At 34.3% G+C, this 26,763-nt stretch overlaps 1 protein-coding gene across 1 annotated transcript in view; it reads right to left on the bottom strand.

The window, feature by feature from the left end:
• LOC148272001 (uncharacterized) overlaps positions 1-26,763 on the bottom strand; it is a gene marked incomplete at its 5' end in the record, with an annotated part of 59,729 nt that overhangs the window by 20,780 nt on the left and 12,186 nt on the right. The window contains 9 exons of the mRNA XM_088240635.1: positions 4,511-4,613; positions 5,679-5,804; positions 7,943-8,107; positions 16,523-16,700; positions 17,812-17,949; positions 18,225-18,413; positions 19,604-19,843; positions 21,641-21,801; positions 25,115-25,249. Of these exons, the coding sequence (XP_088096761.1) occupies positions 4,511-4,613; positions 5,679-5,804; positions 7,943-8,107; positions 16,523-16,700; positions 17,812-17,949; positions 18,225-18,413; positions 19,604-19,843; positions 21,641-21,801; positions 25,115-25,249 (1,435 nt within the window). The remainder of the gene's footprint in view (positions 1-4,510; positions 4,614-5,678; positions 5,805-7,942; positions 8,108-16,522; positions 16,701-17,811; positions 17,950-18,224; positions 18,414-19,603; positions 19,844-21,640; positions 21,802-25,114; positions 25,250-26,763) is intronic.

Here is a 26,763-nt window from a genome sequence, read left to right as displayed (position 1 = left end):
TGTATTTGAAAATGATTGAAAATCAAAATGCATATCATAATGATGGTGACTGAATACATTTTTAGATGATGCGAATTCGCGTGATAATTATGACAGCATAACAATGGTGAATATATTTTACAACCCCCTGCTAAGGGACATGAATATTTCATAACAAGGACAGGAAATAACATTATTCGACGAGGAATATTTTCCTCCCTTAAACACAACATTTGAAAAAAGTTGCAAAGATTGTTTTTCTGCCAAATTGTTTAAGTAATATGCTTCCTCATAAAATTAAATGAATTTAAAATATGGCTGAAGCAAATTAGCCCAGAAGAAATTAAAAAAATATCTGAGCGACATGTGAACAATGTATTGAATTTTGAGCTCTACGAGTCCTTCTTAGAAAAGGTTTCCCTAGTGAAAACACTTTCAAATTAATTTTGAATAAAAAGTGTTTTAAATAGTACATTGACATAGACATGCCCTAAGCCCTCAAAAACGATGACACTTAACTCACGCCCAAACGCTCAGTCATGCCCAACGCGAATTTAGTCGTTCTTCGGCCTCCAGCCAGGCGTGACTTTTAGAATCGAAACCAAAACGCCTGCTCGTGTCATAAAAGTGTGTAAAAACCTTTCGGATAACATTGTAAAGAGAATTGTGTAACTTTTCACTGGTAAATATTTGTTTATGAGTGATTAAAAAAGCTTATCGGCTTGTCAGCCTCGTGGTGTAATGGTCAGCGCATTTGCTTACCATGCGAGAGGTCTCGGGTTCGATTCCCGACATGGTTGATATGAAATATTTATTTAAAAGGGTGTTTTCACACCTGAATATTTCATAGTCCCTGGACTGGTGCCTGAAGCGTAAGACTGATGATCTTACCTTTCATGTAACAAAAATGATCAACAAATTGCAACAGAGATGAAGAACATTGAAGAGAAAGTAATATAGAAGTCTAGGCATCTACAGGGCTCTACCTGTCAATGACTGGTTTAAGTGGCCACTTTACACACTGTAACATTCACCATTCTGCTCATATTTGAACGTCTATATATCTTCAATTCTTTCATCTGTTGATGTGTGTGAAGTGAAAGAGCTGAAACCTTTATTTATGCGGGTGTGATTCGTGTAATTGAATTATTTCACCTACATACTAGGCAACGCCTAAAAATCTTATTTTTTCAATTTCTATACTTCTTCATGGACCAGGTGGATTCAACAATATTTTGAGTTTGTCCAAATTTTTGTAGACAAGTACTGGATTAAACTCCCTAGGGAGCTGTTTATATTAACATATACAGGGATCCCCTGTAGATGCCTAGACTTCTATATTACCTTCTCTTCAATGTTCTTCATCTCTGTTGTAATATGTTAATATAAACAGCTCCCCAAGGAGTTGAATCCAGTCCTTGTTTACAAAATTTTGGACAAACTAAAAATATTGTTGTAAAATTATCAAGATACGCTGCGATTGGTGTACTAATGCAGTGCTCTATGCACCATTAGGTGCGGAAAGGAAATGATGAATGATGGTGAACAAGGCTTAAAACAATTAATATTCAAATCTAAATATATTTTTTTGTAAACGTCAAACTACGCCTAGCGGCAAAATCGCAAAGCTCTTCTTGGTTACAGGGGCGCACTGGTAGAAAGACGTTTTTAAAAAATAATTAACGTAAGTAATATTATTTTGCATTCCCCAAAATCCAGCGAAAAGTGAATAAATGCGTGGAAATTATAAGGAATTTAAGGAAAGAATCTGATCGGGATCCACCAAAAACGAATGTTGATTGTTAAACCTTTAAATACAAACTTTTTTATTTATCAAAACTTTTCTAATTTTTGGGAGCATATGCATGATCGTTGAATAAACAAACATAGTAACTATGTGTTTGTTTTCGTGTCACTACTTTTTACTCTATAGGGCATGTCTATTTATTAATATGTCAATGATACAGTGCGTTTTGTACAGATAATAATGACGATGGCGAAGAATAAATGTGATGGCAATATATTTTATAATGATTTAAAACTAAAATACAAGTTATGATGATTACCTATGACAACACAACAAAGGAGAAACATATTTGATACTGATGTTAATTTTTATTTAAATGACCGATGAAACGAGGCCTGGAGGACCGATTACATGAGACCCGAAGGGCCGAATTAACTAGCATGTAACAGTCGACTGTTGCCGGCTAGTTTGGAAAAAAAATCCTTTAGTGCACACGGCATAAAAAATACTTTTTATATCCACAGAAATTAATTCAACTTTGAAACGGTTAAATGAATAATGAATTCTATTTTCAATACACTATTTTCAGTTTGTACAAATGTTTGTAGACAAAATACTGGATTTCTCGCCCTAGGAGGTCATTAAGATCTACAAATTACAATAGAGATGGAGAACACTTTCGAGAAATAAATATGGAAGTCTAGGCATTTACAGGGCTTATGACCTATCTTATTCTTATTATCAGAGGTGGGGGTCAGTGCTGTGCAAGCTCTTGACGTCACTGCGACCTGTAAAGATCTATTGCGACGGGTCCCTGTGAATAGTTCTTGCCTCTAAGGAAGGCGAAAGTGTGGAAGGTGAGAGTTTACATTTTGATAAATCTCCCCCTCCAAGCCCAGATCCATAAAGCATCGGGCTATTAGGTAGGGGGCGAGCTCTTTAATATCCTCAGGTTTGACCAGTGGTCCCCGAGCCTGGCCTGTCATTGGCTGATTTAAGTTGCCGTTTTACACGCTGTGTAACATTCACAATTTTTCCTACTTTTGAACATCCATATTCCTTTAATTCTTCCATCTGTTGATTTTAGTGAAGTTAAAGAGCTGAAACCTTTTTGGTTGTGAAGAGATTCATCTGATCGAATTATTTCACATGCTAGGCAACGCCTGAAAACATTTTTCCAATTTTTAAACTTCTTGGACCAGTTGGTTATATTACAATATTTTGAGTTAGTCCAAATGTTTGTGGACAAAAACTGGATTTCACCCCCTAGGGAGTCATTTAGATTAACAAATTACAGCGGTAGCTTAATCACATATCGACGTGCTTAAAAACATGCTAAGCATTTGAGCGATCACAAAGAACATGTTTATGTTATCGCAGTCATAAGTCAACGCGTGTGTAATCTCTAAGTCAACGCTCGTGTCGGTTTGTTTTTTGGTTTCCTCGTAAATGAATACAGTTCATTGGCGGAAAAGCGGCGTATACTATAAAAAAGAATACAAAATATTGCATTTTCAAAATAATAAGGAGTATCTAATACAAAAAAGTGAAAATTAAATTACAATTACTGTGGCGACTGCTTTTCTTGACATTTGGCTCGACAACCGTCGGCTAAATGCAATGAATAGCGTGAAAAATAATAAATAAATAAATAAAAATAGCAGTTTTGGAATATTTTCCATATTTACACCGGTGAAATTCAAATATGTGATTGCGCAGCAGGATTATACGTCGCGGAACGTAAATATTTTGATATTTAATATTAGGTGTTCACGGATGTTGCGTTGTGATCGCGAATACGATAAACAACTATGGTGAGAATATTATGTATCTTTTTTGGGTGATACCGTGTATGTTGGATTTGATCCGACGTTTCGGCTACCATTGCAGGAGCCATCTTCAGGGAAAACTGTGTGTTTTATAGAGAAATGTATGTGTTTAAGTACTAGTAATTTGTACCGTGTCACAGTCCGCAATAGCGGAACACTTTATAGACACAGGACATTTTTTCGCCTTTGAACCAAAAATTCTACATAAACCTAGTAATTATAGTGCACGAATAATAAAAGAGGCAATTGAAATACACAGACATCCAAATAATTTAAACAAAGACGACGGGCTTAAATTAAATTCAACATGGTTCCCAGCACTACATATGACAAAAACGAATAGAAATGTGCCTACTGCCGGCTGCGACACAGTACAAATTACTAGTACATAAACATAATTATTCTTTCCTACAAAACTAGAAATGTGCCTATTGCTGACTGTGACACGGTACAAATTACTAGTACATAAACACATACATTTCTCTATAAAACACACAGTTTTCCCTGAAGATGGCTCCTGCAATGGTAGCCGAAACGTCGGATCAAATCCAACATACACGGTATCACCCAAAAAAGATACATAATATTGAAAACAGTGACCGTGAAAACCTTCGCACCTATTTAACTATGGTGAGAAATCGTTATCACGTCGCTTATTAGCACGTCGATAGTTATTTGTGATCGAGCTACAGGAATGGAGAACACTGTAGAACAGGTGAATTTTACACAGTGTGTAAAGTGGTAAACGCCTAGACTTCCATATTTCCATTTTCCAAAGTGTTCTCAATCCCTGTTGTAATTTGTAAATTCTACTGTGTCTCACAGCTCAGTAAAATGTTTGTAAGACGTTTTCCTTTTCAAAAATCGATCATTAAGTTGAGTTTATGTTAGTTCAAGGTATATTCGAACGACAAGAAAGAAAAAGAGAGTTAAAATCGTATAGTGATGTTCTGACCTGAGCCGTCTTTCTGCGTTGATTCGAGCGTCGTTGGCCTTTCTGGCTTCAACTCGAAGGGATCCGACATCATTGTCTCTTGTAGATAGCTCGTGCTTCAGATCTGTAATAGAAAAGTTTAATGGGTTTCATTATTTTTCCTTTTATATTTTTTCTGTCCATGTTTTTACCTTCTTTAATAAAAAATATAAAAAACCGGCTTTAAGAGTTATTTATACACAAAATATAATACTACTGACTATTTTATACACAAAATATTCAACGGAAGAAGTCTGACAAGAAACAATAAAAGTTTACGTGTAGCAGGAGAGCCATAGGCCATAGATAAATACTGATTTGTTAGTGTTGCCACTTTCTCATTCGTCTATGTAATTGAATTGTCGGAGGGTTTTCAAGAATAGCATTATGACAAAGCAATCGAGATACCCAATCGACTATTACCGAGTGGGTGACAAAATATCACATCGTCCCAGTATAAGGCCCCTGGATTATATTTATTTGCAATAAATGATAATCTTCATAACTCGCTAGGTGGTGGAATACAAATGTCGCGTTGTCTACCAACATTTGGACATAGGAAAAAATTTAAAAATATATATACATATATATATATTAACATTTTACAACAGAGATGAAGAACATTTAAGAGAAGGTAATATAGAAGTCTAGGCATCTACAGGACTTATAACCTGTCAATGGCTGGTTTAAGTGGCCACTTTACACACTGTGTAACATTCACCATTCTGCCTATATTTGAACATCTATATTCCTTCAGTTCTTTAATCTGTTGATGTTTGTGAAGTTAAAGAGCTGAAGCCTTTATTTATGCGGGTGAGATTCATCTAATTGAATTATTTCACCTACACACTAGGCAACGTCTGAAAATATTATTTTTTCTGAAAATATATACAGTGTGTAAAGTGGCCACTTGAACCAGCCATTGACAGATCATAATCCCTGTAGATGCCTAGACTTCTATATTACCTTCTCTTAAATGTTCTTCATCTCTGTTGTAAAATGTTAATATAAACAGCTCCCCAGGGAGTTGAATCCAGTCCTTGTCTACAAAAATTTGGACAAACTCAAAATATTGTTGTTAAATAAATATATATATATATATTTAACAACAATATTTTGAGTTTGAATTATGTAAATATATTATACAAACCATCTATACTTCTGAGCAGTTGTTTATCTCGTTTTTCCCTTTCTTCCTCTCCTTCCATCGTACACTCTGATTTCATCCTCTCCAAGCACTGCTCTTTGTCTGATTCGAACATCTCCCATTGCTTTTCTATTAACGAAAAAACAACATTAACGTTCAAAATCATCGTGAGGGTAAGATGACCAGTCTTGCGCTTCAGGGATACGGAAATATTTAAGTGTAAAACCGCTTTATAATTAAACATTTGAGAGTGCTTTTTGCAAACCCGGCAAAATCCACCTGTCTTTATTTTTAGCGAATTCCAATAAACTGAGTCCCTTAAAAATGTTTTTAAAAAAAGGTGATATTTTCCTATTGTGAGATTTGAAATTATGCTTCACCGACTCAACGGAGAATGCTAAGTTTGCGGCGTCAAGTAGTATAATTGAAATCTGTTTTCGCAAGATTTAGAGACGGTTTTTAATTACGCTATTATTAAAGTATGTAGGTTTTTATGCATAGTTTATTTTGGTATCAATAACTAATTTTCCATTTTTGGTGAAGATTTTTATGTTTGCTTTAAAAAAAAGTAAAATTACCTTCTTTTGTCATTATTACAATAAATATGTAATCGTAATTGCAAAGGGTTAAGCAATTGTGCAGTTCTAAATTCGAAAAAATAAATAATATTTTATACCCGCTCTTAAAAGGTTTTTTTTTGTTATAAATCATATAACACAAAGTATTTTACAAGTATAATACGTTGAATTACATTCCCAGAAGTTACAACAACTCGATTCGGAACAATAATAATATTCACATTTAGAAAATAACACATATTGAGAACAACAAAGAAACAAAGCAAGTTTAGCACCTTTATAACTAAATATAGCACAACAATATATACGCCTAAAACCTTTTCTTACACAAGCAGAATAAATATATATTTAAAAAAACGCTTTTAGGAATAAAAATAAGTAGTGAATCTACTAAGGGAAATAAGGTCATTAACATCACATGCCATGCAGATGATGTTGCCATTATGATGATTTTTTAAATTTTTTATTTTTTTTTATTGAGGAAACATACAGTACAGTTACAAAGTTTCATATTTTACACAATTAGACTTAATTCTAATGGACCAGTGAAGTTTCCATATTAGAAAGCAATTATATGTAAGGTTAATTATGAAAGAAAAAGAAAAACATAAATGAAAGTTGTTTAAAAATTTTAATTTAAGCAAAAAAAAGATATTTTAAAGTTTGTAGTTTGTAGTGAGTATTTACAAATGGAAATAATATTTAAAAATGAAGAAAGTTTGTAAGAGTAATTAAAAATTAAGAATTGAAATAAAGTATGAAAAACATGCTCAGATGTAAAAATAAAATAAAATAGTAATAACATTTTTTTTTAAAAAAAAAAGTAAAAACATAAATAAACACATATTTATTTTAAGGGATTCAAAGAAACGATGAGAAGAATCTTTAAGTGAAATATAAGACAGTAAATTTAAGTCAATTTTAAAACATCTTCAAAATTAATGACGTATATGACGAAGAGCAGCATGATGAGAACATATCCATCTCAGTTAGTAAACATCTGGATGCCTAAGAAATGTCGTATGGTCCAATGAACACATGATTATTGGAAACATATTTCAGATATACAAAACGTGTATCAGACCGATCATGGTGTATACAACAGAGGCGAGGATAGAAAGAGAGAAAATAAAAAATACGAAAAACCTAGTAGGAAAACTAAATAGAAAAACCAAATAACTGAACGTCAGATATGAAAGTACTAAAGGCAATCGCAGGGAAACCCCAAAAAAGCAGAATCCAGAGTCAAGAAGTTAGACGGAATTGCGATACCCAGTGCATAGTAAATAGATTATGGAGAGACTACGCCAATAACTCCATTAATGGACAGCTCCAAAATCCCCTATACCATTGCCCACGAGATCCCGGCAGTTTGCCGTCTGCCCGAAGACCACCAAGGAGAGGGAAGAACAGCTGAAAGTCTCCGGAGTTAGCTTTTAGCTGATACCAAATTAATCGATCTTAACCGAGAAAAAGAAGAAGAAGAAGCTTTCAGAAATAATTTTCACTCAGATCTTCCAAGAAAAGGATTAGGTAGAAGTCCTTGAGAGCCACGCTTTGCAATTTACGCATTTCATTTTCTTCAATTTTGGTCGGTAGTTATAACAACATTAATATTATATTGTTGAATTTTGATAAAGTGTCAAATGTGACCTATTAAATTGGCCCTACTGTAGTAATAATTAGTACCCATATCTTGGCGATGCTGCTCCTTCATCTTCATGAGAGTATCGGCGTGTTCCGCTTGGAGCTGGCCCCGCACCAGCTCGAGGGTGGCTCGAGCCGAGCAGGCCTGCGCGCTCAGGGCGCTCTCTAAGTCCTTCACTTTGCGCTCAGACTCCTCTGAAAGTCGCTCTGAAAATAAACACAAACTTACAATATTTTGAGTTTGTCCAAATGTTTGTAGACAAAAAACTGGATTCATCTCCTAGGGAGACATTTACATACATTTATTAGGGACAGTCGAAACAATCAGTAACGACTCATGCCTGTAAACTTGCCCCGACTCGCTAGAAAATCTGGTCAGGTCTAGAGTTGGGGCACTTGTAACGATACATACAGGGTGTTCTTTAAACCCTGTCACATCCGAAACCACGATGATCAGTATGGACAAGAAGACATATTGACATATCAATAAAAATATTTAGAACAAATAAATTTAAAAAAAATTAAATATAAAAAAAAAAAAATGGTTGCTTACTTCTGCAGGGAAGAAGTGGGGGGAGCGCGGACGTACGTTGTCGGCGTATCAGACTCCCCCCTCGTTTCTTCCTTGCAGAAGTAAGCAACCATTTGCCTTTTTTGATATTTATTTTTTTTAAATTTTATTCGTTCCAAAAAATTATTTAATGCGCCAATATGTCTTCTTCCTCATACTGATCATCGTGGTTTCGAATGTGACAGAGTTTAATGAACACCCTGTATACGAGTATATTCGCATGTACATATTCATATCATATTAAGATTTACAATTTACAACAGAGAGAGAGAACATTTCAGAGAAAGGAATATATAAATTTTTTTTAAAGTTTTATTTATTTAAAAAAATAAGTAAATTACATAATTAAAATAAGTAAATAAAATAAGTAAATTACATAAGCCGAAGCTTGTCTGCGGGTTACATTGCATTTTATTTTCTTTTTAATTTATAAAAGGTAAGTACATAGTTTAATAATAAATGAAGAATATAATATATTTATGTGCACGCTTTCGTTTCACTTGCTGTTTTTGATAAGTTTTTAACTATTTTTGAGTGAATGGATGAATTTAGATATTTTTCCTCACGATTTTCAACTGGTATTAAACTAAACAGTTTTGCTACTACACTCCCCATTGTTCTATCTCCATAGTAGTTTTTCTGTCGTGGCAACGTCAGCTGCTGTGCGAATATGTGAGAAGGGAATACGGAGTTCGCCAAGGTTGCGTCCTTGCACCGTTCCTTTTTATAATCCTCATGGACTTCACCCTAAGGAAGTCAATTCCACTACATCGAGGAACATCCATCTCCTCCGCCCAAAAACTCTGCGACCTAGAGTATGCCGATGATGCGGCTATAATTGACGATTCAGTCAGCGGTCTTGAAGCCACTGTAGATAGCCTAAATAGGTACTCCGCATGCATGGGTTTAAAAATCAATATTGCAAAAACCCATGTACTGTGTTGATGCCCGAAATCCCCCGACTCTGTCAAACCAAATCATCGAAAGGGTCTAGAGTTTCAAATACCGGGGAGTTTATGTTACGGAAAATGGAAGCTATAAAAAGAACTGGGAGTGCGGCTGGGAATAGAAGGCACCACATTCAACAGTATGAAGGCTGTTCGGAGATTGGATATTTACTCTGTGAAAACCAAATAACACCTATTCTCTTCTACGGATGCGAATCGTGGCATCTCACTAGGGCCCAAAACGGCAAAATACTGAGAATCTTGGGCGTGCGGTGGTTTGACTTTGTGCAGAATGAAGTAATAATAGAACGGACGCAGCAAACTCCGGTGACAACTGTCAGCAAGCGGAGGCGATACGGTTGGTTTGGCCATGAGCTGCGCATGCCTCTGCTGATGCATATTTTCTTTAAATATATTTTTAGTTTTTTTATAGTACATTTTGATAATAAATACCGAAAAATAGTCAGCATTTTTTTTGTTTTTTTTTGAAAACTGGTGAATGTGTTTATTTGCTATAGCTTTATAACCAAACCTTTAAACCAAACCTTTAAACCAAACCTTTAAACCAGAGATAAATATAGTTCTTACTTGTACTGGATTAGTAAAAAAACCTTCCTCATGTTTTCGCTTTTACGAAAAAAAACAAAAAATAAAAAGGTCTATCAAAGAAATTAAATTTTTGTGACATTATTATTTTTCTTTTGTTGACAGAGACAGACGAGAGAATAGAAAACATTAGAAAAGTGACATAAAATTACATGTTTGACATTATGAAAAGATGAAGTATATTCAGAAAAAAAACTTATAAAACATACAAAATGTCTAAGTGAAAATCTTTTGATTCTAATGCGTTCATTAAAAAAATGTTAGATACTCGTACAATTTTACAAAAAAAGTAGGCAGCTGTAAATTATAAAAAAGATCGTTTAATAAAAAAAAGAAATGGCTTTCGAATTGTGTTTCATTGCCAACCAATAAATTATTTAAATTTGGCCGAACCACAAAAGATTTCTCGGAATTTTTTGCGAAAGTAGAAAGCGACGAAAAACGAAAAATTTGAAGGAAAATGTTTCAACTGATAAATTGAGCTATACAACCATTATGAGTTAACAATCTGCCGGGCACAGTGAGGTTTCAAAACTGTTTAAAGACATCACAGCTACTCCAATGCGGGCATCCAAGTATAAAAAAAATATTTACTCTGCAAACCAAAAATTTGCACACAAACTCACCCCATCTGAAGCTTTAGGAACATTTGTAGAAGCTAATTTCACCAGAAAACAATGAAAAATCATTCAAGGTACTAATAAATAAATATAAGAGGTTTTTAAGGCACTCCCTGTAAAAGAACTAGAAGAACTTGAATTGCTTAAGGAATGAGGTTGTGACGGATTCAAACAACAACAGTTTAAACAAAAATTCCAGAATAATACATACAGTGACGCAAATTTTTTTAAAGCTCAATAGTCTCTACAAGACTCCAAACAACTGTTAATGATTAAAAAAGCAGTAGTTCCGTAGAACCCTTGCTTTTCCACGGTAAGATAAATTTACTCTTGCCCGAATCAGCAGATAAAGATAGTGGAGAAGAAGATTCTGATTCTGAAAATTCAACATATTCTGTTTTTTTTATTGATTTTAAGTCAAATTTCTAATCAATATTTTAGTTAGGTATCTTGTATGCTCATAAAAAATATTATAATTAATCGTGCTTTTGAAATAAATACCAAAATTAAACTTCAAAATTACCTATTTTTTGTTTACTTAAATTATGGAACCCGAGTACATAATTAACCCTTGAAAGTATGTTATATTTGTGTTTAGTTAAGAGAATGAATATAAAACAATTTATTTATTTATTTTAAAAACATATTATGCCATAAAACCTCAATAAATAATTTCGCGCACTTTTTGACTGGTAATACTCCTCTGCGCAACGGTTAGAATGTTTTTGACTTTAACAAATGATAAACAATTAAAAAAAAATTTTTTTTTTTATGACAAACAAGAATCTAATTATGTACTTTTTACCAGTTTTAATGATTTTTAAAGAATCGTAAGACTTTTCTTATGCTGTGGGTGTTTTCTGCAAATAGAAAAATTCCATTTTTGTAATCGACACCATTTTCAGAAGGTGATTAAATACATTTTTTTGTGTGAAAGCGGTCTGGCTGTATTTAGCAGAACATAGAATTGACCTTATTGCACCAGATAACATCAATATCTATTTTTTTCAAAATTGAGGACTGGCGGCTTTCTGCATAACTACGTTCAATTATCATATGTAAAAAACAAAACAACAAATAAGCCAATCACAGATTTTCACAAATAGCACCATAGCATGTCAACAAATATTCTCAAACATTAATCATTAATCATAAACAAGTACCTAGATACCTACTGATCAATGAAAAGTATTTTTCCAAGCTAATAACAGTCAAGCCAACGTTCGGGCAGGACTACGACTGTCGGGTCCGCTATTATTATTACAAAGACACGTATTGCAACATTTACCTACATACGGACTTTTGACGGTTGTAATTGTCAGTTCGTTCACTGTTCAGCTCCAGTATTTTTGTCATATTTGTGTGATTTTGAGTTTGTTTTCAAAGTTTATTTAGTTTTTCAATAGTTGCTGGTAAAAGAGTACTTTCCAGGTAAGTCAAATCTATCTTTATTTTATTCTTTTTATATAAATATTATTTTTTAAATTTTCTACTACTGAAATTTATACTTTCAGTGCTAAATTGTGACAACAACTTTTGTCGCTTTTTTTCATTAACATTTTACAACAGTGATGAAGAACATTTAATAGAAGGTAATATAGAAGTCTAGGCATCTACAGGGCTTATGACCTGTCAATGGCTGGTTTAAGTGGCCACTTTACACACTGTGTAACATTCACCATTCTGCCTATATTTGAACATCTATATTCCTTCGATTGTTTCATCTGTTGATGTTTGTGAAGTTAAATACTACCGATAATCCCACCATCAAGTAGAACCCCTCGATACGTTTATCTACGCATTAAAAGTGTGAAAATTTTTGTTCCACCAAGCAATTTTTTCTTTATTTATGATTTATTAAATTTTTAAATCTTTTTGAGGTTGGCACTTTTTTTCTAAAAAACCTATTGAAAATGTGAGAGAGAAATAAGTAAATTTTGAAGTCGAATTGTATCCGACAAAACTGTCAGATTATGAGAAACGAGCGACTAGATGCAAAAATAATCTCTTTAGGTTCTGTCGTATAGTTAGAAAGTTACCACTGTAAAAAATAAATTTTCCATATGTTTTTCTATCTTTCTGAGAGAACGTATCAAAAGCCGGCCTTGTAATCGCTCAGTACTACCTCAGTAGATAAATGCAGATCAGAATGATCGTTAAGCATATCGTTTTGGCAATGGTTAAAAGTCATAAAAAAATCATGTTCAAGCTAGCATTTTTTTATTGAATTGGGATTTATTTGAGTTTATAATCGCTTCGAAGTGGGCACTTTTTATCAAAGAAGCTTATTTAAAGTATGAATGAGCACTATTTTAAATGTTAATGACGGAAGGAACGCGGACTAATTTTTCGCGGTCATTCGTTGGCTTGTTTCGATCATATGATGTCGATATAGCAAGTAGGTAGAACATACCGAGGTAAGGTTAGAAATGCAAGGCGGTAAAATTACCACGGTATTTTACGGGAACTTTACCAGATTTTGGTAAAATACGGTATTTTTCGGTAAGAAACGAATTCGACGTACTAATTTTTATTTTTCAAAGACATTACGCTTTGTTTTAGGACACTTTTATATTGTTTGTATTCTTTTTTGTACAGAATAATGTCCCCTCACTGGGGTGTCCCGTGCCGAGGGAAAAAAATTACAAAATGTGAAACATGCCTAAGATTAGCTATTTGACAAAGTTAACATAATGATAACAAAAAAAAACGTAATTAATCCGATTTTTTATTTTTTTTATTTTTTTATTTTTATTTATTTTTTCAAAAATATTTACAAAAAAAAAATTCTTAAATTAAAGTCCTGCTGAGTTGCATACATACAACTCGTCAGCAGGTTCTTATAAATTACATTAATTATTTACACTTAGCCTACATTAACAATAATTTTACTTGAAAAACAATTACAGATTACATTTTGAAAAATTAAAAACTATCACTAATACAAAAAACTTTTTTCTAATAACCATAATTTGAGCAAACGTCGAACTCCTGTATTTAACTCAGTATTTTTAATATTGTTTGGTAACATATTAAATATTTTAGGTATACTGTATTGCAGTGTCCTTTAGGAACAGCTAGCCCTTCCATACTAGTAAACCTGGTGTTGTAATTATGTACCAACTTGAGTTTATACTCGGAGTGCGACGCATGCTGACAAATTAATTTGTACCAAAGTAGAGCCCTAACAGATAATTTATTTACAGATTTATACATTAATGATATTGAAATATTGTGTCTCTGGCGGTATACATCTTTATGTAGTAGCAATTTGATCATAGAATTTTGCAAGGTTTGAATAAAATTAATATTAGTTTCACTTGATAACCCCCAGAAAGTTATGGCGTGTCGTATAATTGATTCAGAGAGAGATAAATAAATAATTCGTAAAGTATTAACAGGGACATAATATTTTAATATGTACATTCTATTACTTATTGCTCTTAATCGCTTACACAATTTTCTAATATGTACATCCCATTTAAAATTACAATCTATAGTTAAACCTAAATAAACATACTGCTCAATATTTTCAATATTTTCACACATGCACGGTTGCATAATATCACTATGGATACACGTATAGTTATGTGATAAAATTGACGGTGTTGTGTGAGTTTTATAGTTCGGTGATCTTATGTGCATAAGTTTGGTTTTCTTTGAATTAATTATTAAACCTGCATCATGGGACCATTTTTGCAGGTTTAAAAAGTCTTCTTGCAATAATTTCTCTGCAGTTTTGAGGTCCTTATGAGACACAACTAAAGCAGTATCATCGGCGTATACATAGTGTTTGACATTATTAAATAGTTTATACATGACTGTCACATATATTATATACAAGGTAGGGCCCAATATTGATCCTTGTGGCACCCCCGAAGAAACATGTTCTATTTTACTATTTTCATCTAATACTTTGACACATATTTTTCTATTAGTTAAATAATTTTTGAAAAGTTTTAAAAGGTTTTTTATTAATCTAATTATCATTAACATAATAAACAAAAAAAAACTAAAATAATCATAAAAAACATAACCAATTCATATAGACCAATAGAACGAATTTCACAAACAGTACACACATTTTACCTATTTGGCTTGATCCACTCATCGATCCGTGCGCAACCCACCTCCACTATCCATTTCTTAATAGCAATTTTATATTGTGAGGACTAACTAATTGTCCTTATGGACAATGGACGTAGATTGTACACTTTAATCGAGTAGTAGGCCAATCCTCTTTGACCGAAGGTTGTATTTTTTTTTTTTTTTCAGCATCAGGGTGGAGTATCTAGTAACTCTTGTATTTGTAACGGAAGGTAGAGAATAATGTTTACGTGCGTATAGTAACAAAGCTTTTACATTAAGTTGTTTTACATATGTTTAATTAATATTGACGAATATACCGAGGGAGCTAGTTCTGATTGGGACTCTTAAGATCATTTTTATGAAAGCTTTTTGTGCAATTATTATTTGCTTGATCAGGGAAACCTGCGAAAACCAGGTTTAGATCCATCGGGTGGTTGTCGAGATTCATTATAAGTATGGGACGTTCAAGGTCATTCGGTATGTACTTTTTCACTTTTTTTTATAAAAAAGGTTATTATGTTTTGAAACTTAACAGGATCGGTGGAGATAGGGTCCTAAGTAAAACCTTAAGTTTGTGACCTTGAACGACCACCGCTCTTGCTGCGATTTTGAAAAAATGGTGCTTAAAATCCGTTTTTTGTGTATATTTACGTCCTTGAAGGTTTTATAGAAAAAAATATACAAAAGTCTGAGAAAACAAAAGTTACTTAAAATTCGCGTAAAAGTTACGTAAATGTCAAAATACGCCTAGCGGCGCACTTGCGAAGCTCTTAGTTACAGAAATGCACTGATATGGATACGTTTTTAAAATATAATAAACGCGAGTTAATATTATCTTCGCTTTTTCTACAGATAAAATCACTAAAATGTTTTTCCCAACGCTGGCTGATGCAGCAAACTTCCGTCGTCATCACCAAAGTACTTTTGAAACGACCCCAATCTTTACCGGACACGGAGCTATGAGAAGTTACCTTCATATTTATAGGTTTAAATTAAGTAATCATGACTATTGTCCACGCGATGATATTTCTTCACAGAGTTTCGAACATCTGTTATTTCAGTGCCTATTTTTTCAGTTTACAACGCTATAATCTTGAAGCACAATGCAGGAAAGTTGAGATATTCACATTGTTGTTAGAAGTAGTTATCACGCGCCATTGTTCTTGGACTTTGCAACAATGGTGACTGGACTCATAAAGGTAATAAACCAAAATCAGTGATCGAACATCCCATTTCCAAGATAAACAATAACGAATTTTTCCGAGTACCTTAGAAAACTGACACGTAAGGCTACTAAATACAGGGGTCCAAACGTATGTAAAAAAATAATTATATATTATGTTCTTGTTCCTAAAAATCCAGTGAAAAGAAATAAATGGATCTAAATTCCTACTACCACTACCATCACGCCATTTCCCCGTAGGAGTAGGCAGAGAGAATGGACCGCCACACACGTTTATCCTGGCATACAGTCCTAGCTTCTACCACATTCATACATCTTGTCATACATGCCCTTCGGTTCTGTCTGCTTTTGACATGACTAGACATAAGATTTTGGTTTATCTGATCATGCCACGTCTTCATTGGTCGTTTTAGTCTCACGCTGCCGTTCTTATTTATAAGAAATTTGAGGAAAGAACCTGATTGGGATCTACCAAAAACGCATGTTGATTGTTAACTTTAAAATTCAAACTTTTTATGTACCAAAAATGAGTATCCTTCAATTTTTGGTAGCATATGTATGCTCGTTAAATGCAGCCCTCTGGTTTTCTGATCATATTATATTTACCTGTGTCTTGCGTGTACTGCTCTTCGAGTTTCTCCAGAGCCTCGGCGTGTTTGAGTTCTGCCTTGTCCAGCATCCTTCTGATCTCCATGATCTGCCAGTCGGCTCTTCCCTCCGCCTTGTCCAAGTTCTCGGCGTACTGCGCCTCCTTTTTCGCCAGCAACTCCTTCAGCTCTTCGATCTGTCCGAACAAAACAAGCCGGCGGGTTCAGAAGATCAGAAAGCTGGGAGGTTTTTCGTCTTTACGAAGACAACAATAAGCAAAAAGCATCTTAATGGGGGGACATCGCAAGTGGTAATCGTATCTTAAAAATATTAAAAGCTATGAGAAAGTTTAGTGGTTAAGAAAATAATAATTTGATAGATTATCAAACTATTCTCAATCCTATTCTGAAGAATGGGGGTCAGTGCTATGTAAGCTCTTGACGTCACTGCGACCTGTGAAAATCTATTGTGACGGATCTCCGAAAATTAGTTCACCCCCTCCAAGCCCAGGGCCGCAATTACAATTTAACGTCACAGTTAAGGAGGCCATTATTTCACCATGATGATATAGTTGAAGATAAATTCTCCCAAGCGATTAGAAATAAATATATTAACTAAATAATTTTTTTGTCGTGGCAATATTTTTACGGCTAGATGCTCTTATGTGTTAATATGGCAGGATCTAGCCACTTTTAGCCGTTCAGGTTCAAAACCGACAGTTGTGTCAGAATTTTATTCGACTTCAAAATTTACTTGTTTCTCTCTCGTATTTTAAATAGGCTTTTAAGAAAAAATCTTGCCACTTAAGAACAATAAAATTAAAATAAAATTGTAATCAAAGCAAATATTTGCTAAGTAAAACAATTTTTTTGTCACTTTTAATAAGGAGATATGTGTACCAGGTAGACCCGTCGGTCGGGAAAATTTATCTTCAACTGTGACGAAATAATTTGTTTAGGTTTGTCACTTTATACTTTACTTGAGATATGTATGCAAAACATAAAGAACTCTAATCTAAATAAAAGCCATCACTAAGTGGGATCGGCAGAGAAGATAGAACGCCGCACTATTGTCTTTGCACAGAGACTTCCTTTCCTCTACATTCTTACTCTACTTTTGACGCGTCCATCTTCCAGTATTTTTTGAATCTGTCCACGCCGTGTCTTTCTCGTTTCCATCGATCAACATTCGCATCGTAAATATTTTTACCCGTTCTTTCGCTGTTTATTTGCTCTACATGTCAAAGCTTCTTCTAAAACGTATTCTGCAACTAATCGTATGTTTGATAACAATAAATATATGGTAACCTTTTTAAATGTGTCCTTGAGGAGTTTCTCATGCTGTGAGCACTCTTCCATCCTTCTCTGCTGCCTTCCAAGTTGCTCCGCTCGTCTCGCTTCATCAGCCAAACGCGCCACCAAGCGTTGTTCTTTTTCATCCAACTCCTGCACAAATCAAAATTGTCCTCAATATCAATAAACATTGAACTGAATAAACAAAACAATAGAACACCAAATAAAGTATTGTTGGAGCTTTCTCAGTCTTCTGAATCGTACCTGTTCGTTCGCCACCTATTTACTCTACGTATCCAAATCACGTAGAACCCCATCGCACACGTATTTTCTTGTGAGTGGGGGCAAATTCCCCGGCATGGTTATTTCCTGGTTGTCACTATAAGCTGTTTCTTTGCATTGAATCAATAAATGAAAGTTCTGCGTACCTTGGCGTGTTGCTGCTTGATAGTCTGCATAGCGTCCTTCTCCATCACCAGCAGAGTCCTCAGACGTCTGGCCTCCTGCTCGAGGGTATCTTTAGCGGCCTCCAGACCTGCAGACTGTTGCACCTGCTGCCTCATGGTCCTCTGTTGTTCAAGAGACGTGGCTCTTAAAGCCGTCATCTCGGCGCGAAGCTAAAACAATATACTGAATAAATCAAATGATTCGCAAAATCTGTATTTAACGCCGCACCGCAGCGACACATATTTTTGGAATCTCTAAGTTGAGTCATATCACTCCTCCACTCCGGTAATTACACCGGCTACACACTGGCGCACCACAACTGGTGGAATGCAAACTCTGTTGGCTTGTGTATAAATCACTGCACAACTCTGCTCCGGAATATCTAAGGGAACTATGCATTCCAGGTGAACCAGCTGACAGGCGTCTCTAGCTTAGAGCAGCTACATCTACAGCGATAGGAAGTCATTATTGAGCGTAGGTCTGAACATTCGCAGAATGTAAAGGTTGGTAGGGGGCGAAGGGTTCCTACTTATATACATGAGTAAATAGTGTGACTCATCATTAGTATATATGTGGTGGGCTTAGTCTATTGATTGATTTTAATTGAAATAAAGACCAACGACCGGTGAAGCAAGTCATCATTTTGTATTTGATACATTACAACATATCCTGCAAGACTAACATTATTGTACATTAAGCATCCGTCTACATAAAAGCAATGTTCTGCAGTACATTCACGCCATGAAGACATGAAGAACAAAGAAACGTGTTCTATAGAGAGGCTACCGGGCGTGGTAACGCCTAGTCAGCCCAAGCAAGTCAACCCTAATGTGGAGCAAATCAGTTCCAGTATGTATAATAGTCCAAGTGCAGTCAGTTTAACTCATCATTGTCGTAATACTCGCGTGATGTAATTCAATTCATTATTTATTCGCCATGTAATAAATACGCGTCTTCTTTCAATCTCCAACTGGGGTAGGAGCTCCAACCTTCAACCAGCAAAATTCTACGCATATCAAGCAACATTTGAATAAGTTTTCAATCTAGACTTGTAATACCTTTGCTACATCTGTCTGCGATCAATCTATGCCTATTCAACCTTTGCTATATTTTTCATTATATCTTTTTGCGATCAATCTAGGATTGGTTTACCTTTGCTATCATCTGTCATGTGCTGAATCTAGATTTATCCAACCTCTGCAATCATATATCTGTTCTCAATCTTGACTTGTTCTACCTCTGCAATCATCTGTCTGTATCCAATTAATGCTCTTCCTACCTCTGCTATCATCTGTCTGTTCAATCTACGCTTGTTCTACCTCTGCAACGATCTCATGCGACAGATCTAGGCTTATCCTACCTCCGCGACCTGCTGGTCCGCGTCTTGGCACCTCTTGTCAGCGGCCTCTTGCAGCTCCGCCAGGCGCCCCTCGGCCTTCTTGCAGCGCTCCGCTGCTGCCCGCTGCACGTCCCTCAGCTTCCACTCGCAGTCGGCCAGAAGCAGCTCCTCATGATCCGCGCCCTGCGACCGCAGGCGCTCGAACTCGACTCTCCATGCCTTCTCCCGCTGCGAAGACTCGGCGAGGTGACGTGCTGTACTCTATGAGAAAAAAAAAATCATTCACTGTTCACTAAATCAGTTGCACTATTTCTATTCTCAGGAGCCGCTTAGATTATCTTGACGAATGTTTATGGGAATGACTTGCATTATATTGTTTTTTTACTGTTGTCAGTAAAGTGAACTATCTATACCGTATTATAAATTTATTACTAGAATCGATACACCATATAAAATATTTGGGAATAATTATTGATAAATATTTTAAATGGATAAAACACATACAATATATGACACATAAATTAGATAACTTTCACATATCTTCAAGTCGATACGTAACATCTTATCCCTAATTAAACTCAAACAACTTTATTATATTTTATGTAACTCAATGAAAACTTATGGCATAATAGGATGGGGAGGTACTAAAAAAACAATATTAAAACCTAACGAATCTGCTCAAAAATCGATTATTAAAATAATTTTTAAAAAGCCCATCAGGTACCCCAGCGTCAAGTTGTTCGAGGAATTCGATATAAGGCAATAATATATATATATCTAGAATCATTATGTTTGTGAAAGCAAATTATTCTACCAAACCCCAAAAGGAACACTCCCACACTACCAGAAGTCAAACTAGAGGATGGATCATGGGGTCTACCGCAAACTTTGAATTCGGGTAAATAAATTTCAGGTTTCTGGGCCCCAAAATATTCAATATGTTACCCGAAAATCACAAAACCATGACCCGAATTTAATTATATAAATTTGTAATAAAATAGTTACCGGATTTAGGTAGCGAAAAATCGGAAAACTTACTAAAAAACATTATAAAATGATAAATGGTATATTTATTCTATAACTTTATAATAAGTGAATGCTTATTTTTGCATAAAAATGTCTGCCTTAAAACAGGTTGTACCTAATTAGGCAGACTAGACATAATCCAGAGAAATCTCTTACCTAAGTATGTATGTAGTAGATTAAGAAATTGTAATTTTTTTAATAAACCATTATTATTATTATCATACTTAAAATAATTGAATATGAAAACCACTCAACTATCTGCAATATATTGTTTAACGTTACGATGCCACGCAGGCATGTTAGTAGTCCCGACAACTTTAGTTACGTGCATGGTAAAGTAACTCCCGAGCTTCAAAAAAGAAAAGTAACCCAACAATTTAAAAAAAAAGTTATGAACTGTATTTCGTGTGTAAAGTTGGAGATCAGGATAAGGTTTGTGCAACAGCATGTGTTGAGAGATTTTACCAATTTTGCCAATATCAACCATATTGAATCGCCCTTCAAGGGAAAATGGAACGAAAACATGCTTGCGAACTACTATTGGGACTTAATATATTACAACACAGATGAAGAACATTTTAGATAAGGTAATATAGAAGTCTAGGCATCCACAGAGCTTATGACCTGTCATTGGCCAATTTAAATGTCCACTTTATACACTGTGTAACATTCACTATTCTGCCCATATTTGAACATTTTTATCCTTCAATTCTTTCATCTGTTATCTTCTCTAAAATGTCCTTTATATCTGTTGTAATGTTATTGTTAGCAGCTTCCCAGGGAGTCGAATCCAGTCCTTGTCTACAAATAATTGGAGAAACTCAAAATATTGTTGTTACTTTAAATAGGTCCTAACCTTAAAAGAGACAAGCCAGCAATGAAATACAGGCAAACTCGTATAAAAATATGGAAAAATTGGAAGATAATTACCTTCTTCAATTCGTGTAACATTCAAAATGATTTGTTTCGTCAATCAATGGGATAAGTAAAAATTTACTGCCATGCAATTGTTTTTATTATTGTGAAGCTTACTTCTTCATTAGCCTTTTTTTCTTGGTCTCTCTCCTTTCTAAGAGTTTCCGCTAGGTCCTTGAGTTGTGTCCTTTCTGGGAGAATTTGGTCTAACCTCTGCTGTAGCCTCACCACGTCTTCAGCCAGTTCGTCCGATCTTCGTTCAGCCTTGCGGATCTCATCTGGAATTGAAAATATTCCATTTGTAACAGTTTCGTTTATAACTATATTTACATATTGGAACAATGGCATACTACCAGCAACACTCAAATAGACTAATCCGATCAAAATATTACAGTTCTTGCAATCGTTTATGTCCACAGCATGCTAGTTACAAAAATCACTAGTATCTTTAAGTATTTGGAAAAATTAACAATTTGAAAGCAAAAGGATGATCTAAGGCTTCGCAAGAAGGTCTATATTGGCCCTTGGGCCTCGATTATGATGCAAAGATAAAGACGGCATACCTTCACCATGACGATATAGTTAAAGTTAAATTCTCTCTAGCGATTACAAATATATACTACCGACCCTCCACCTTTAAGTTTTGGGTAGGTAAATCGATATGAAACAAAGGGAAGCGTACGTCACGGTACACATATCTACGCTCTTAAATAGCATAGCTTCAGATTGACGTCATAGTTGAAGATAAAAGTCTCCTGACCGACTACAAAGATATACTACCAATTCCACCCCCATCATCAAGTTTTGATGTAAGTACATCGGTTTATACCGATAGGTCTAGAACCCGTCGATATGTTTATATACGCATTAAAAGTTCCAAAAAATTTGTTCCACAGAGCATTTTTTTTTAAATTACGATTTATTTAAATTTTTAATTGTTGGCACTTTTTTTCTTAAAAGCCTATTAAAAATAAGAGATAGAAATAAGTAAATTTTGAAGTCGAATTAAATTCCGACACAACTGTCAGTTTTATAAAACGAACGTCTAGATGCTAAAATAATGTCGTTAGGTTCTGTCCTATTTACATATAAGAGTATCTAGTCGTTAAGTTATCACTGTAAAAAAATAATTTAGTTATTATATTTTTTCCATCTGTTTTACTATCTTTCTGAGAGAACGTATCGAGAGTCGGCCTTGTAATCGCTCAGTAGATAAATGCAGACGATCGTTAAGCATATCCGTTTGGCAATAGTTGAAAGTCATATAAAAAATATATTTCAGCGAGATTTTTTTGCTTGAATTAGGATTTATTGAAGTTTTTAATCGCTTTGAAGTGGGCACTTTCTATCGCCGAAGCCCATTTCAAATATCAATAAGAACTATTTTAAATGTTAATGACGTACGGAACGCGGATTAATTTTTGCGGTCATTCATTGGCTTGTTTTGATCATATGATGTCGATATGACATACAAAGGGACAAAGGAATTTTGAGTATTATTCAATTTAAATCTATAACCTACTTCCACTATTTATGAAAACAATTAGTAACGAGAAAATGTAACAAAAAGGCTATAAAAAATGGATAGTGGAGCTAGATAGAAGTAAAATGGATTGTGCGTTTTGTAATATAAATAATATAGATGTACATAAATTAATTATAAACATAAATATGTAGTGTTTAAAACTGTCTGAACATTTTGTTTATTATCTCTGTTTATTAAGTTATTCTTCTTTGTGTTTTCTCAAATGTGAAAATATTTTTTAAAAAAAATGTTGTTAAGTGTCCTCGGCACGGGAAACCCCAGGGAGGTCACATTATTTTTATTATTAATTATAGTTTGTAAGAGAAAAATATTAATCGGTAAATAAATCAATACCGAGGTAAGATACGGATAGTATAGAAGTTAAGTATACCGTCTCGATATATACAGATGAAGATAGCGTTCATAATCGCGGCACTTGGGGTCGATTACGATCTGCAAGGGTCCGTGTTAGTGAAAAAATTGGATGCATGAGATTAAAATGGGAGTCTATTTATTTATTTATTTATTATTTCACGTTTTACATAAAACTTTTTTTAAAAATATGAATACCTCACTGGGCACAACCCATGTCGAGGCATTCATTTATTGATATATTTATTTATTTAACACTTTATATACATATACAATATATATACATATAAGGGCGGGCATATTGCCTTAAGACAATTTCTTCCTACTTACCCAAACCAATCAGTTTGAGAAAATTACAAATACATGGACATTTGAAATCATACAATGTTTACAAAATACAAAAATTAAAAACAAAGATTAAAAAAATAAAAATAAATAAAAAATTAACACTATACTACAAATATAAAAAATAACATTACACTATGAAGAGAGGAGAAGGGATGGGAAGGAAAAAAGAAGGATAAAAAAACAATTGAAATATTTAGATAGTGACATTTCAATCTTGATTAAATGTAAATAAAGAAGGGGCGTCTCTAACATTAGTGGGTTGATTATTCTACAATCGAGCGGCTACTACTGTGAAAGAGGAGGAAAGAAAATTAGAGCGATGACAGGGTATTAAAAGGGTTCTTTCGTTACTAGAACGAAGAGATAGTCCGTGTAGCTGCGTGCAATATTCGGTTATGTGGTCCAATTTGGGAAGATAAAAGATATAACGTATACAAATATTCTGCAATCGTTCTAACTTATCAAGTAATTCAGACTTATCACCTGGATAACATACATCCACATAGTCAAGGAGTGGAAGAAGTAAGCTCTGGACTAATGTTTGCTTAACATTGATTGGCAAGAACTTCTGTAATCTTTTAAATGAGTGCAAACTGCTATAAAGTTTACGACTAACTTCGTTAACCTGATCGTGCCACCCTAAATGCTTATGAATACATAAGTTTTTGACTGAAGTCATGAATGGAATTTCTGTACCATCTATTTTATAAATAGGAAGTGTGGAAAAATTCACTTTTGAATACATGTTTTTACTACCAACAAGTACAATTTGGGTTTTTGTTGGATTTATGAGAAGTCCATGTTTTTTGTCCATGAAGAGATATGCTCGAGCGCAAGTGACATTACTCTACGTGTTTCAACAATGTCGACGGGTTCGAAATGAATTTACTATTGCAAATCATCGGCATATAAATGATACGAACAGGGAGGTTTTTTGTTATTGGATTGATAAAACGGGAAAATAAAAGTGGAGAAAGTACCCCCCTTGTGGCACACCGGCGGTAAGATCAATCCAGTCTGAAAAGACATCTGCCATTTTAACGCATTGACGACGGCCACGTAAATACGTTGAAAACCAATTTATCGCGGATGGAGATAGATTTAGGGACTTAAGTCGAGCAAAGAGCAGGTCAAAATCAACAGAGTTAAAAGCACTACTAAAAACAAGTAGGACTAAAAGCGTTAGACGTTTATCATTCATTGCTTGTTTAATATCGTCAGTTATTTTAACTAAGACGGTAGTAGTGCTATGTCCAGCCCGAAAACCAGATTGCAAAGGATCAAGTCTACGAGAGTAGGTCTCATTCACAGGTGGTCAAATTAATGAGGATCGTGAACATACTGACCGGCTCTATTTTCCAGTTGCTCCAATAGATGGCAGTTCCGAGTTCTTGTCGCAGATAGATCTCCTTCTACGTGGCGCAACTTCTGCCTCACGAGTTCCGCTTCCTTCCTCGCACTGCACACCTCGCTCTGGACTCCTGAAACAAACAAACAATAATCAGAGATGCATAGAATATTCGGTATTTATTCGCATTTGGCATATTCGGCGTGATTTTATATGTTCGGCATTCGGCATAATTTATTTATACTTTTACAAAGTTTGTGTAATTTTTTTATACATAATACAATAAAATTACCTCCAAAGCATTGAGCGCGTTAGGTTTCATAATTCGAATGGGTAAACACTTTGATAGTCCAAAGGCCCTAATTTTATTATATTATACGTTTGTCAGAAGCCATTTGGAATACGCATCTCATGTATGGAATCCCCAGCATGCCATATATATATCACAAGAATAGAAAATATTAAAAACAAATTTATAAAGTACCTAAAATATAAAACCGGTATTTCTTATGTATCAACTCTCACTGCCTCCACCTACCATGGAATCACTTCTCTACAATACCGCAGAGTGTGTGCGGATCAACTACTGCTTTACAAAATTATGACGGGAATAGTTGACTGTACAGAACTACTTAGTTTAATAACAATACATGTGCTTGCCAGGTTTTGTAGACGGTACCACCTGTTTCATGTACCAATAAGTAAAACATCGTATGTTAAAAATGCTTTTTTTCGTAGGACTTTTTCAGTGTACAATACAAAATTTAAAGATATAGATTACACAAACATCACTCGGTCAGATTTGAAATTTACACTCAAAATGCATTATGTAAGTTAGTAGACATTATAATAATAAATATGTACATCTCCCTTCTCCACCTTATTCTCTCTTCAAGCATCCTTGTCCTTATCCCGCCCAATTTACAATAACTTAAAAATAAATAAATAAATATGTTCTTAAAAAATATTAAAAAATTTACTAGTACATGAAAATAACATTTTTATATGTATAAACTTATATGTATTTATTTAATATGTAATATATTTTCTTTACTAACTTTGTATACTTTGTGGAAATCTGTTATTAGTTCCGAGTTTATACACTATATATATGTTTGGATAATTTATATATATGTTTGTTTACTGTAAATATGTATGTAGAACTGTTGGTTTTCTAATTTATTTATTTTTTCATAAATTTCATAAAAAGTACATGTTCTGGTAAAATTCTAAACTTATCTACTTTTACACATCTAGTAAATGTTATCACTGTAACTCTCCAAAAAAAGAGACTAACTCTTGTGCTTGGAGAGTGACTTACACTGTTTTAGTTGTTTATTTATAGAGTTTATATAATTTTAAATACGAGTACATGAAAAGAAAAATAAAAAGATAGGATGTATAAAGAAATATGAAATATAGGATAAATAAATAAAATAAAATTTAAATAAACAGGGTGAACGGTGCACTGAAATCTACTTTGGCAAACAAATGTTTATCGCAGAAGGCTAAACTAGCCGTTCACAATGGAGTTCTAGTACCGACTCTAATGTATGGAAGCGAAGTATGGAATTGGAAAAATGATAATGAAAGTAGGTTGAATGCTGTCGAAATGCGATCCCTCAGGCGAATGTGTGATAAAACGAT

This window comes from Micrasema longulum, unplaced genomic scaffold (genome assembly GCF_059751315.1).
Source record: "Micrasema longulum isolate JH-2025_06_02 unplaced genomic scaffold, ASM5975131v1 h1tg002534l, whole genome shotgun sequence".
Taxonomy (NCBI): Eukaryota; Metazoa; Arthropoda; class Insecta; order Trichoptera; family Brachycentridae; genus Micrasema; species Micrasema longulum.
This window is presented reverse-complemented; position numbering and strand designations above follow the sequence as displayed.